We start from the raw sequence: 14960 nt of genomic DNA, 5'->3' as shown, positions 1-14960 counted from the left end.
CAATGATTTGTCTGTAGCTAACTATAATTTATAAAAGTGATTGATGGTCATTTATAACTAGCAATTAATTTACTTCATTTAACCCCTTATTCAATGGCACCTCACTCCAGTACTCTTGCCTGGAAAATCCCATGGATGGAGGAGCCTGGTGGGCTGCAGTCCATGGGAATGCTAAGAGTCGGATACGACTGAGCGACTTCACTTTCACTTTTCACTTTCATGCACTGGAGAAGAAAATGGCAACCCACTCCAGTGTTCTTGCCTGGAGAATCCCAGGGATGGGGGAGCCTGGTGGGCTGCTGTCTATGGGGTCGCACAGAGTCGGACACGACTGAAGTGACTTGGCAGCAACCCCTTATTCATGAGTTAAGAAAACATTTTTTAAAAGGAATATAGATAAGAAGCCACTGTTTATCTTCATTTTATTCATTTATACATTTCCGCTCTCTGAAAGTCACATACTTATGTAGAATGTAAATATTTTTCAGTTGTCTGACACTTAAGAAAGACCATTTCTGGACACCTTCAAAAACACATTGAGTTATGAGGGAAATATCTGGACAGTTTTGCAGACTAACAGTGAACAACAGATCAAGAGAAACTTCAAATAAAATATGAGGCAAATTAATCAGCAATTTTCAAGGGACATGGTTTGAGCAGCTGCTTAAGTTATTTTTTATTCAAACTGGAACCAAGTTCCTGAAGTAGTTATCATTAGAATGCATCAAAAGCTTAAAGTCATCTTATCTTCTTATACCACAAAGATCCTCTCTTTGTGGATCCTATCTCTGAAAAGGTCAGGTTGGGTTTTAGCAGGGAAACTAGAAAGCACTAACTCTGTTTCAAATGCTGTCAAAGATGGACATTCACAAAGAATAATGAAGGAAAATGCATTAAAGTAAGTGGAAATGTCCCACCATGGAGGAGAAAACGGTAAGGAAGAGCTTGTCAGAATGTTGGAAATGTGTCCCACGTATTATAATAATTATTATACTTATCACTGTTAATAGCAGCAGCTGTCCATTACAACGGATTCCCTGATAAGCACTGTATTTATATCAGATAATTGTATTTTCTAAATATCTTCTAGATAGTTATCCCTCACAAAAATCCTATGAGTTATTTTCCCATTGTATGCAGCCAATTAATTTCTGAGTTGATGTTTTTTTTTCAAGTAACTTGCTCAAGGTTACAGAGTTTATAATGGGAAAACTGGGACTCAAACCAAATCTTGATCAATGTATTTTGAACACTTACTTTCAGGTGCTAAGCAAATTACGGTGAGCAAAAGCTGGTAAGGCAGGTAAAGCTGACAGGAATCAAATAACGTCCGAAAGAAATGTTTAACTGTAACTGTGACAAGAGCAATAGATCTGACTTTGGCAAGGATAGGGTCTAATGCAATCTAAGATCTAAAGAACAGGAGTTGCCTTGGGGGAAAGGGAGAGGAAAAGCATTCCAGGCAGAAGGCACAGAATGTGCAAAGATGACCTGATGGTGGGAAGGAATGTGCTGAGGACTGAAAAGTGAGGTGGGGAGGGAGCTGTGATATGAATCTAGCGATTTCAGATTTAATAGGTGAGATTGTACCTTTCACCCCACATACAATGTTTTATGTTTCTGTTTAGTTGTTAAGCTGCGTCCAGCTCTTTTGTGACCCCATGGACTGTAGCCCGCCAGGCTCTTCTGTCCATGGAATTTCCCAGACAAGGATACTACAGCGGATTGCCATTTCCTTCCCCAAGGAATTTTCTCGACCCAGGGAACAAACCTGCATCTCCTGCACTGCAGGCAGATTCTTTACCACTGAGCCACTAATTTACAGAGCATGGCAAAAATATCTTATCTTTATCACAGGCACTCTGGGAATTTATTGCCAGTGTGGTATTTTTCCCTTGGGGATAAAAGGTGAATTCAGGTAAGCAGTGCTATGTAGCCTCTTATAAGAATCTTTAGGAGCAGGTATAAAAAATGGATATTCCAGGGCATGAATTTCTGTGTTCTAGAATATACATCTAGCATACAACTAAACAACCCCAAAGTGGAGATTTCAGCTGCAAATGGAAGAAATGGCATGCAGTCTCTGGAGGCAAACCGAGGCACAGCGAAGTTATCCTGGAGAGCTCAGAATGCAGGAACATAGGCAACCCAAGGATGGCAGAATAAAACTGCAGAATAACAGGCCTAATGTGAAAATGACAGAATGTATTTCCAGCTGAGAGGCACGGCAGGTAACTATTCTCACATCCCTGCTCCCCAACCCAGAGCTGGGTGGCTTTGATAAATGGCTGATTATTCTGAGACAATTTCCCCTCTCAGATGGCGCCAGAGGTAAAGACCCCATCTGCCAATGCGGGAGATATAAGATACACAGGTTCAATCCTTGAGTTAGGAAGATCCCCTGGAGAAGGAAATGGAAACCCACTCCAGTATTCTTGCCTGGAAAATCCCATGAAGAGAGAAGCCAGGTGAGCTACAGCCCACAGGATCACAAAGAATTGGACACGACTGAAGCAACTTAGCACACACATATGCACACACTATAGTACCTACCTCACAGAATTATTTTGAGAATGACATGAGTTACAATACACTTCAAGTATTTAGAGAAGTACTTGCACACAGTAAGTATTCAATAAATACAAGCTATTACTACTAGTATTATTAATGCTATTACTGTAAAAGGCAGTAAGCAGTTAAGGAAAGGAAAACACCTGCAAATATATATCTAAGACAATGGCTTCCTAGGTGGCTCAATGGTAAAAGACTCCACCTGCCAATGAAGGAGATGTTGGGAACATCCCCTGGAGGAGGAAACGGCAACCCACTCCAGTATTCTTGTCTGGAGAATCCCATGGACAGAGGCAGGTAATAGTCCATAAGGTCATAAAGAGTCAGCCACAACTGAGTGACTGAACGCATGCGCGTGCACACACACACACACGCGCACGCACGCACAACACAACAGGTCCTCAAACTTGCAAATACCTCTGAATCACCTGGAAAGCTTGTGTAAAATGTAGATTCCTGGCCTACTAGAGTAAGGCTTACGAAACTAAATTTCTCCTAAGCTCCTGGCACAATATTGATATAGCTGATCTATGCACTTAAGAGGCATGACTTGAAGGCTGAGAACTTAAAACAAATCTTAAGGCATCAAATAAGGTATTTCCTTGTAGGGACTTATAAAGAGAACTTTATCAAACAAATTTCAGATTTTATTTTTGCTAAGGCAAAATGAAACAAATTCACTTACAAAATATACTCCTAAGGAGCAAACTGAATAATCAAAATCTACTTGATTGGTAAAATACAGTGTTTAGTTTTAATAACCACTCCCACAAATTATTTAAATCTTTAGTTTCAAACAGTTCAAAAATATTACTGTATGCTCCACTATCAAAAAAAAAAACCCAAAAACCTAAAATCAGTATCTGGACAGTAGTGTGCATGTTCTTTAATTATCAGATTTATTTTCTAGTAAAAATAATAGAGCCCATCTTCAATCATACACAAAAAATTCTTTTCTGCTAGGACACAACTAAAACTCTGCAGATTCTCTGACTTTAGCTCAGGGTTTCTCACTAGGTAACTAGTGTAGATTATTGGTTGGTTGGTTTTAGTCACTAAGTCATGTCCAACTCTTGTGGTTGGTTTCAGTCGCTAGGTCATGTCCAACTCTTGCGACCCCCTGGGCTGCAGCCTACCAGGTTCCCCTGTCTGTGGGATTGCCCAGGCAAGAATGCTGGAGTGGGTTGCCATTTCCTTCTCCAATTATAGATTATTACTTACGGGAATTATTTACAACAAGTGACCTTCTCAGAAAAATCAAACAAGTGACTAACTTCAAGGAAGGTGAAATCATTGGCCTAATGCACACATCTGGTGAACAATGTCCATGAAGATTATAAACTGAAGGTATTATGTATTTCTTTTTCTCAAAACCCATTACACAATCCAACACCTGGAATCTTTCTTGACCCAACAAAGGCATGGAAACACTGCTTGGGCTGTTTATAATAACAAACAATACACATTCCTGTTTTATTTGCAAAAATAATTAGCAGCAGCTGCTACTTACACAGAATTTTTAACAGAAAATACTTTACATACTGAAACCAAATACTTCAGGACTTAAAGAGCCTGAGGACAAATGAAGTCTTCTTTTTTTTTAATTTAAAATAAGCTGTAACAATTAGCTTCTATGTTCCTTCATCTGATTTTTAAAAATGACTAATAACATTTTCCTGAGACTCAAAGGAAACAGCTGGACACATCTGTCAACTCAACATCCCTGGAGTGAAAGAGAAACTTGATACTTTAATACCATACTTACATATGAGGGCTCAGTTCATAGAAATTTCTGTTCCTGTAATCTTCCACTTTCTCTGGTGAATAAATGGGCAATGACCGGTATGGGTTAACGGATATAACCACACTTCCAATGTATGTCTGCAAAAGAAAGAATAAAATACAACCATTTTACCATCTTAAGTCTTAGTGTTGCATGGCTTTATCCTTTTAAAAACACTGGTTCTACTATACTCCAGTATAAAATAAAAAGTTTTAACAGTGGTACATCCTGAAAATAATTTCAAAATTTAAAAAATAAAAACACTAGTTCTACTGCCTGATCATTTTGTACTTTTCAAGAACACTTTACATCTCTGAAGATAGATGGCCGATAATGTTTATTTTGCTGATACAGGAAAGCACAGATTTATACATTGAAAAAAGCTTTCAAAATAAATCTCTAGATTAACTCATGATCCTGAATAAGAGTCCTCCACAACCGTCATACTTGCCAAAAATTTCGTCACCGACCACAGCTAATTGTCAGCAAGACTATGCTTTCCTGGATTCCAGCTACAACTGGTGCTTCCCTCTCTCATCTTTATCCTCCAATTTCAGTCTATAGTGACCCAGGCTTCCCCTCCTCCATGCCTACACCCATACCTATCCAATGGGACCTTGACTTTGGCACTGCCCTTTCATAGTCTGTCCATCTCTACAATGGGCTCAGACCACATATAACTCAATATCAGAGTTACAGCTTTCCCTTGGGCATCTTGCTTGGAGAATCCCATTGACAGAGGAGCCTGGCGGGCTACATTCCATGGAGTCACACGAGTCAGACACAACTTAGTGACTAAACCACCACCACCACCACTCAAACAAAATAATTTCATATTACATCTAATGGACTTCAATATCAGAATTGAAAAGTACTTGCTGAAAGAGTACATTTCATGTTGAATTTAAATTTAATGTAGAATTTAAATGTACTTTCAGAAGGATCCATGCTGTTATCTTAGCAGACAGTAAGCCTCTCACACTGCAAACCATAACATTATTTATGTTTCTTTCCATTTCTATCTTAAATTCTCAGCAGCAAGAACAGAGTTGGGTTAGGTCACTTTGCACAAAGACTACCACAATGCTGCAAGCAAAAGTTACTTAACTGTAACTCATCTTAGCAGTTTCCTTTTTCCTTTCAGTTTTAACATTATAAAGATGGCAGGAAGGGGGATGCTAACAAAAAAGATGTCAGTTATGAAAAGGTTTTTAAAGAAAAAGATAAAAAAAGAAAGAAGAAAAAGCTCACTTCCAACTTCCCCACCTTTCTAGGGTCAAGCAGCAAAAGGTGACATTTTTAGGCCAACAAGTTTTTCCAGTACTGTCACCACTGGATTCAAGGAGACTGTTAGATCTTTCTAGAAAATTAAACAGAATAGAAAACAGAACAGTAAAAATGTTCTGATCTTTTTTTCAAAACGTGGGTCACAATTATTTTAATTATAAAAGCCTTTTCCCCCAACCTGGAAAACGGAACAGGTCACTTTTATATCTATTTTCATCCTATAAGGTCGGAGAAGGCAATGGCACCCCACTCCAGTACTCTTGCCTGGAAAATCCCATGGATGGAGGAGTCTGGTAGGCTGTAGTCCATGGGGTCCCTAAGAGTTGGACACGACTGAGTGACTTCACTTTCACTTTTCACTTTCATGCATTGGAGAAGGAAATGGCAACCCACTCCAGTGTTCTTGCCTGGAGAATCTCAGGGACAGGGAGCCTGGTGGGCTGCCGTCTATGGGGTCGCACAGAGTCGGACATGACTGAAGTGACTTAGCAGCAGTAGCAGCAGCATCCTATAAGAATACAATCTTAGCAAGAGCAGACAAGACTGCTGCTGTAAAGAAAGACTCTCAGCTCCCACGCAATTAGGGTGCAGGGTGTCTATTTCCCAGTAGAATGGGAAAGAATAGAGATCTCTTTCAGTGAATATTCAGGACTAATCTCCTTTAGGATGGACTGGTTGGATCTCCTTGCAGTCCAAGGGACTCTCAAGAGTCTTCTCCAACACCACAGTTCAGAAGCATCAATTCTTCAGCGCTCAGCTTTCTTTATAGTCCAACTCTCACATCCATACATGTGCTCATTCCTATCAGACTTCTGTACTGCACTGGCACTCCACCTGGTCCCTCTGTCCCAAAAGGGCTCACAGAGCAATACCTACTGGAATCCAGAGCCTGTTCTTCTATTCAGCTGATCACACCAAAAAGGACTCCTTCACATAATGCCAAAGACTACTTCCCAATTAGGTTCTATCTACCTTCTCCACCAGGGGCAAGTCTGGTTCTCATTACCCTCAGTGGATGGATGGATGGATGGATGGATGTGATCAATCCATGTCCTTTTTCACTCCATGTAACCAACCTCCTAGCAATCCTAGCTTACCATCTCCATACTCCCAGCCCTCAGCACCCCGAGTTCTGAAGCGTGCACATCACCGGACACGGAAGGCCCCCTCCACTCTCACCATCCTATAGACCCAGCCTCTGACGTCTAAGAGGGAAGAGAGAAGGGAAGGGAAAGGAGTGGGGAGAAAAGGCAAAGGGAAGAGGTAGAAGAAAGGCGCTACCTTTCCACAAATGGCACGTTCAATTATCAAGTTTATCTCTCACTTCTCAAGGGCAGACATTAAACCAAGAATGTACAAACATTCCTACGTCAAAACAATCTCATACTTCAGATATCTCTAGAATTCCAGAACAGGCGCCTTGTAAATACCCAAATAATACTCAAAAGAGAGCTCCTCCTGTGATGACAGGGAAAACTGAAATCTTTACTGGAGGCCAGGCACCCCACAGGCTCCACTCTCCAGACCACAATCCGGAATCCAGAGGAAAGGGCCCAGACAGACAAATAGCACAAGGACCAAGCATTTAATTCTATAGGAAAGTTCTTCCAGAACCTCATCCTCAGAGATTCTATTTCAACTCTCTAGAGAAGGGCCAGAGAAGGCAATGGCACCCCACTCCAGTACTCTTGCCTGGAAAATCCCATGGATGGAGGAGGCTGGAAGGCTGCAGTCCATGGGGTCGCTGAGGGTCGGACATGACTGAGCAACTTCACTTTCACTTTTCACTTTCATGCATTGGAGAAGGAAATGGCAACCCACTCCAGTGTTCTTGCCTGGAGGATCCCAGGGATGGGGCATCCTGGTGGGCTGCCATCTATGGGGTCGCACAAAGTCGGATACGACTGAAGTGACTCAGCAGCAGAGAAGGGCCAGGCATTCGCATCTTTAACAGTCTCCCCAGAAAAAGAACCAAGTAACCAAGGTTAAAAACACTGCTTGATGCCTTCACCCTCAGGGCTCAAAGGACCAGGTTTTACTTTCAAACACAGCTGCGTTGGCCTGTCTTATACTATTTTACCTTCCCCTTTAAATCGTCCTATGTAATTAATTCCATGAACACTTCAAAAAGAAAAGAAAATTCTCCCAGCTTCAGTTACTTTCATCTTAGCCACGTTTATAATAAACTCAGCATATGGCATCTCAGTACACTACAGAGAAACAGCAGCTTCACCTGTAAACTGGGGCCTTCCCATGGCAGTATGTTTCAAACGTTTGACTATGACTCAGCGTAAAAAATATTTTCATGACAACCAAGTACTTGTGCTTGAATGTATATTTACATACACATGCATGTAGACATATGCATGAAATAAAAATTTCACAAAACAGTAAATATCCTTATCATATGCAATGTACTGATATTCTTTGTTCAACGCTATTCATTTTCATTACAAAATGTTTTAAAACTAAATGGTTTTCATCACTTAAAGGCTCAATCTTGCAGTTTAAAAAATACTGCTAACTGAGCACTTCATTTTTTTTAGCTGTCGATGGCTTTGAGATGCCATTGAAAGCTATGAACCTTCTCTCTCCAAAAAACATACATGTAATATGCACATAGAGTTTGCATACAGTTGATATACCAGATTACAAGTTCCCACCCTAAGGAAAGAAACAACAGCCACTAATGGAAAAAGAGAGACAGAGGGAAAGGGGGAAAAGGGAGAAAAGCAAAGAAAAAAGAAAAGGAGTAAGAAGTGGTCAAAATAATTCTAAAAGTATAAAAGTGAAGAGTCATTTAGAATAAGAGCCAATAGCTCAGCTCAGTTGGCCCTGAGTGCTTTATTACAGCACTGAGTCAGAACACAGCCTAACAGTTAAGGGCCAAAATGAGATAGACAGTATTCTGTTTCCGTTGACAAGGACACATGTAATACATTTCGGAAAGATATCTAACCAGAAACACTTTTTTTTCAAGTTAAAAGGGAAAGCCTTTTTACAGTTTTAATATTTTGTGTGTCTCAACTATGCAGAACTGTATACATATTCTTCCACAAGGCCAGGTTCACGAAACGCTAGCAAACATACAGAACAGTCACAAAGGTGTCACATCTTCATATCATAGTTCTTCACAGTGCAACAATAAGATCTTTAGAAGCCCTAACCCTGAAAGCTTATATTTCAATTCCACATATGAAATTGAAAATAAAACTATAAATAAACCATAAATACCATAGGAAATCCTATAGTGACTTCTTTTCACCATGATGATTACTTGGAGGCTTCTTTTCAAATATCAGATTCTTCCAAAATATTTTTGAAGCCCCTGTTCTGCTGAGGCTCTAATTTGGCATCCCATATGTCAGCTTCTTCCTTTCTTCAGAACGAATTTTAGCCATTTATTTACAGTCACCGCAGTTTCTTAAAAACTCACCCCAACAGTTATTAAAGTTTCTTGTATATAATATACACTGAAGCACCTTTTTACTAAACTCTTCCTAAATCACCATGAGACAGAAATGAAGTCTCCATCTCAATGTCCTTAACAACGGAGCACAAAGAAGTTAAGTGGTATGACCACATTATCTAACAAAAGTGGAATCAGGACAAGGAGCCAAGAATCTGTTCTCTTTTCATGAGAGCACACAGTCCATGCTGCTGTCAGGCCTGGGAAGCTCTGGCAAAAAGTGGCCAAGAACACCTCATCACAGGAACTTGTGTTGTACAGTGCCTTACAACAGGGTCTTCACCTTTGTATAACAGAGTGACTCTGTTGGGCAGAAGCCTCTTTCTGACTATCTGAGGAATGGAGACATCCTTACACCACCAGAAATAAACAAAGAAGAAAAGGGGAGAGAAGATTTTCTAGTTACAGGAAAATTTTGTATCTCAACGGAAAAGAATTTTTTTTCATGTTTATTCCAGCACATAAAGTTGTGCCTACGTCTTGAAGAAACGCAAGACACTGTGTCACAATCATCCTTTTAACTTGAGAGAAACGAATCAGCAAGGTGGCAATGGAACAGGTCATGTTTATTTAAATAGTTCACTTAATGCTAATTATTTAGTCTAAAATTTCATCAAAAAATATTCAAGAATATGTTGGAGTTCTCCAAGTCCTAGTCTCCAAGTCATGTTATTTTCACCTCTAAAGTAATAATAGTTCAAATCCAGAAGGGGTCAGGACTCAAATAAAGTAAAAATAACCTTTCACAAGGCTGCACAACCACATGGTCTTGACTGAATTTAGGCTACAGCGTTTAACAAGTAAGCGGCAAATTTTTCAAGAGCCTTCTTTATGCAAAATATCGTATTAGGCACAGTGAAAATGTAAGACACTCCTGTGGCCTATGCCCTGAGGAGGTTATAACAGAGCTTAGGAGGTGAGACTTCTTTATCATAAAACATAAAGTTTAAGGGTTATCCACTCTAGCCACAAAAACAGATGAAATAGGATTTAAGTGATTCTTAGCTAAATGAATGCATTAGTCTTCTTTCTAAAGGAGTGCTTTGGGTTTAAATGAAGGTCACTGTCAACTGCAGAGGTCCAAGAATGTTCCAGAAGTTAGAGGACTTGGGCAGGTCTAAAAGGATGGGCAAAATTCAGATAAAGTAGCATTCCCCCGAATAGTAGCATGAGATTTGGTTTTCAGATCACAGTTGAACCCTCCCCTTTAAAAAATTTTTTTGCTAAGATTGTTGTACGCTTCAAATGTATTTTTTTTTTTAACTATGAATTGCTGGAGACTCAAAGCAGATATCTGCGCACCCAGGTTCAACTTTGGCTCACAAGTGCCAAAAGGCAGAAGTAACTCAAGTGTCCACAGATGGATAAACGGGAAAACAAAATATGGTAGACAGATACAATGGAATATTACTCAGCCTTTAAAAAAAGGAAATTCGACACATGCTATAACAAGGATTAAAACATGGATAGCAACATAAAGCGGAGAAGCCAATGGCACCCCACTCCAGTACTCTTGCCTGGAAAATCCCATGGACGGAGGAGCCTGGTAGGCTGCAGTCCATGGGGTCGCTAGGAGTCGGACACGACTGAGCAACTTCACTTTCACTTTTCACTTTCATGTTTTGGAGAAGGAAATGGCAACCCACTCCAGTTCTTGCCTGGAGAATCCCAGGGACGGGGATTCCTGGTGGACTGCTGTCTATGGGATCGCACAGAGTCAGACACGACTGAAGCGACTTAGCAGAAGCAGCAGCAGCAGCAGCAGCAACATAAAGGCCCACCCAGTCACACTTCAGACAAAGAGAAACAAACAGCTTACCTTGAACAAAGACCTTTTGTGAATAACAGCCTAGAAAATAAGACTGGGATCAAATTGCAGACAGCTTCAAATGTCAGGGTGAAGAGTCTGAGCTTCAGTCTGAAGGCAGTTTTGAAGTAAAAGTCAGTGTGTAGGGTGAAGGGGTTAGATGATGAAACTGACTGAATTTGAACCCAAGTCACCCTTGGCCCATAAAAAAGGCTTCCGAATTGTGGTGCTGGAGAAGATTCTTGAGAGTTCCTTGGACTGCAAGAGATCAGATCATTCAGTCCTAAAGGCAATTAACACCGAATATTCATTGGAAGAACTAATACTAAAGCTGAAGCTCCAATACATTGGCCACCTGAAGCAAAGAGCCAATTGATTAGAAAAGACCCTGATGCTGGGTAAAATTGAAGGCAGAAGGAAAACAGTGTGGGAGAGGACGAGATGGTTGGATGGCATCACCACTCAACAGACATAAACTTGAGCAAGCTCCCGGAGATACTGGAGGACAGGGAAGCATGGCGTGCTGCAGTCCATGGAGGTCGCAAAGAGTGGGACATGACTGAGCGACTGAACAACATCCTGACTTACATATTGAGCTTTATGCTCAGATTCCATGCCATACAACATTACAACACTTCAAATGTTATCTAGCAAAGTTTTTTAGTTTTTATGTGAACCTGGGCGCATTATTGAACCTCTCCAACTGCAGTTTCATCTCTGGACAAGGAGGACAAGACTGGTTCTTCCCCTTGTCCAATCTGAGGGTTAAAAGAGATTGTGTGTCAAAGCACAAACCACAGCACCTGACACACAGCAAGTATTCCATAAATACTATCTACTTTGATTAGGGAAACTCACAGTTTGACTCTACTGGAATCTACTGGCTATTATGGACTCGAGAATCTCAGTTAAATTCATCAGTGAGCCCTATGACACTTATCAAATGGTCTTACCAATGGTCTCTGTATACAGGGAACAGGCGAGTTATCAATATCACAGGGGTGCATGAGGTATGTATGGTCTTAATGAAGTTGGTATGAAAGCCTGAGATACACAAAATGCCTGGATAAGGAAAGCTGGTGGAATCTGCAGCAATGACAACATGCTACTCACTTCACACGGAGGAATTTTCCCTCTTCTTGGGTCTTGGATCTTGGGAATTTGATCACAAGACATTAAAACATTACATGCCACAGCATTTTTAATTTAGACATCTGTCTTAATTGGTTTTTGAAAGACAGTTTGGTCTACCAACTCTTCAGTTCAAAATTATGAAAAGCTGGCTGCCTATGTGAAAAATGATAAACATAAGGTCAATAACAATTAGGCTTCTATCTGGGTCTTATATCAAGAACAATGGAATTCAGTAAGTACACCTCACAAGCCCAGTCTAAAGAACAGATTTGTGGTATAGAAGAATAACAGCCTAATTTTCACAGAGGAAGAAACCGAAGACTTTAGAAGGTTTTAAAAACCTACCGAAGCTCCCACGCTTAGTGGCAGAGACAGTTTCATGCCAACACTCTCACTGGAGTCTGTGATGCGAGAAGAGAGAAGTATGATTTGGTCAGGCTCTGTCAGCTGCTGGGCACAGAGATGCTCTCTAGTTACATCAAGTATAGAGAGTTCTATTATAATAATGACACACTCAAGAACTCCCCGAGGAACCCATCACTGAGCTACCAGAAAAGCTGGGACCCAAGCCCACCCAAGAGTGAGTGTGGATGAGTGTAAGAGTGCATTATAGAATAAAGTAACTTGAGTTTGTGAAGACTTCCTTTCCAGGCCTAGTATCCATGTGCTCATCCCGTGCTCATCCCCTGCTCACGTCTCTGCTTTTTCTGGGCCTGCTACTGACTGATCTTCTCACTTTCTACTCCATAGCTGGCCCACTGCAAAGACTTATTCATAGTTTCTGCCTGTACATGGCCCATCATGGCCTCACTACATCGTGACTGCCAGCCTCTGCTCCTGTTGATATAAATTTTTTTCCAGTACTTCTCAATTCAAAGTTGGAGGAAAGAACCAAGCCCTGTTCATCCTTTTATCTATGCTGTGCCATCAATCACTGGCCTTGGCTTAGCAGGTTTATCAGGTTAGCCTGGCCCCTGTCAGTCTAGTCTGAGACATGCCTTAACCACCATATGATAATCCTTTGTTCTTGGGCTGCCATTTTAGACTATGAATTAAGGAACTATATATGAGTTCTATGCTACACCAAAATACCAACTAAAAACATCACCTCGGGCAGTTTTATTTCAGAGCAGGATAACACAATACTACCTCATCTTCATCGAAATAAACTCTGTAATGAATAAGTATTTTCCAAATATGCACCATTTTTAAGACTCTCTTAATGAAGGTACAGAGTGGTCCCACATTACAGCTTTGCTACCAGCTACAAGTCTTGAAAATAATATGCAGCTAACTGAAAGTAGTAATCCAACAAAAAGGCTTCCCTAGTGGCTCAGTGGTAAAGAATTCACCTGCCAATACAGGAGACTCAGGTTCTATCCCTGGGTCAGGAAGATCCCTTGGAGAAGGAAATGGCAACTCACTCCAGTATTCTTGCCTGGGGAAATCCCATAGACAGAGGAGCCTGGCAGGCTACAGTCCATGGGCCACGAAAGAGTTGGACATAACTTAGAGACTAAACAACAACAATCCAACAAAAACGAGATCTGTATGATGGATACCAAAGAAGGAGGGGCAAGGGGAAAAAGGGAGTGCGGAGAGACAAAGAAAGAGTCAGAGAAGGGGAGAGACAGAAAAATATTCTACTTATAAGAAAATCTCAGGGTCCCAAATCTTGGACTAAAGTCATTCTGGGTTTCTAAGATTTTCTGATGGTCATGGCCCCAACTAGGTATACCGCTTCAACTATGTGTCAAGCACTGGGCTAAAATGTCTCTTAATGTCCAACACAACTCAACAAGATAAGCATCAAGACACGTATATTATAGATGAAAGAACTGACCATCACTCACTTCAATGGTCACAGTGGTTGTGAGTGGCCAAGATACAACCTTGTTCTGTCAGCCCATGCCTGTCCCAATACGCCACATCGTGTCTCACCCTCCACCCCTCCACAACGGAGCTGAATGAAGAAAGGAGCCTCTCCTTAGAAATTAGAATTATCATTAATACCTATCTGTACTACAGATGTAAGAGCAGAAATAAACACATATATAGAAGGGAGGGCTGAATCAGCCACATGAACTGGGCACACGTCTCCCGTGCTGAATTGTTTCCTCTACTCTGTGCTTCATCTTCTTTTTTTAAGATCCTGCAGTGAAAGCACAGACTCTTAACCAGTGGACCACCAGGGAGGAAGTCGCCCTACTCTATGCTCTCAAAGGTAAAGGACCACATGCAGCTGTCCAGTGAACAGGATGAAAATCAATCTCCTCCCAAGATCTTCTCCCATCTTCCAGAGATAAAAACACCATCCTACACGTTGCTGTCACTTTTCTTTGACTAGGGAACACCTAGTTTAGAACTGAACATACTTGTTCCCTGCCACACTAGTTCATGTCACTGCACCACTGAATGCTCACTCAACACACAGCAGGAATACTGATTATCACTTCCATTATCTGCCTGGGTTGTTGAGACTGCCTTGCTCCAAACCCACACATTCTTCAGTATCATATTCAATTATGTTGAACAGCACTCTGCAGGCCGAGAATCCTTCCCTATTAGTGGTATCACTGGTGTGCATGATAACTGTAAAGTCAGCAGGACTATTAGTAAGAACTACAGATCCAGACTTTCTGGGTGTGAATCCCTGCACTTTTACCACTGTGTGATCCTGGTCAGGTTACTTAAGTCTTGCTGAGCCTCTTTCTTCATATGTAAAATGAAGATAGTTTTAAAAGCTACAGTGCCTAAGACTCTAGTAAAACTTAAACACTCTGTGTTAGTCACTCAATCGTGCCCGACCCTTTGTAACCCGCCAGGCTCCTCTGTCCATGGGATTTCCCAGGCAAGAATACTGGAAATTGAAAGTGAAAGTGTTAGTTCCTCAGTCCACACTGGACTCT

At 41.0% G+C, this 14960-nt stretch overlaps 1 protein-coding gene across 5 annotated transcripts in view; it reads right to left on the bottom strand.

Annotated features, from left to right (window-relative positions):
• Positions 1 to 14960, bottom strand: part of MYO1B (myosin IB) — a 199214-nt gene that overhangs the window by 140284 nt on the left and 43970 nt on the right. For all 5 annotated transcript variants that reach the window (XM_027563152.1, XM_027563160.1, XM_027563136.1 and 2 more), the window contains exon 3: positions 4337 to 4452. In XM_027563152.1, coding sequence (XP_027418953.1) covers positions 4337 to 4452 — 116 coding nt within the window. The remainder of the gene's footprint in view (positions 1 to 4336; positions 4453 to 14960) is intronic.

This window comes from Bos indicus x Bos taurus, chromosome 2, assembly GCF_003369695.1.
Source record: "Bos indicus x Bos taurus breed Angus x Brahman F1 hybrid chromosome 2, Bos_hybrid_MaternalHap_v2.0, whole genome shotgun sequence".
Lineage (NCBI taxonomy): Eukaryota > Metazoa > Chordata > Mammalia > Artiodactyla > Bovidae > Bos > Bos indicus x Bos taurus.
The sequence above is the reverse complement of the archived record's forward strand: the minus strand, read 5'-3'. Positions and strand labels throughout refer to the sequence as shown.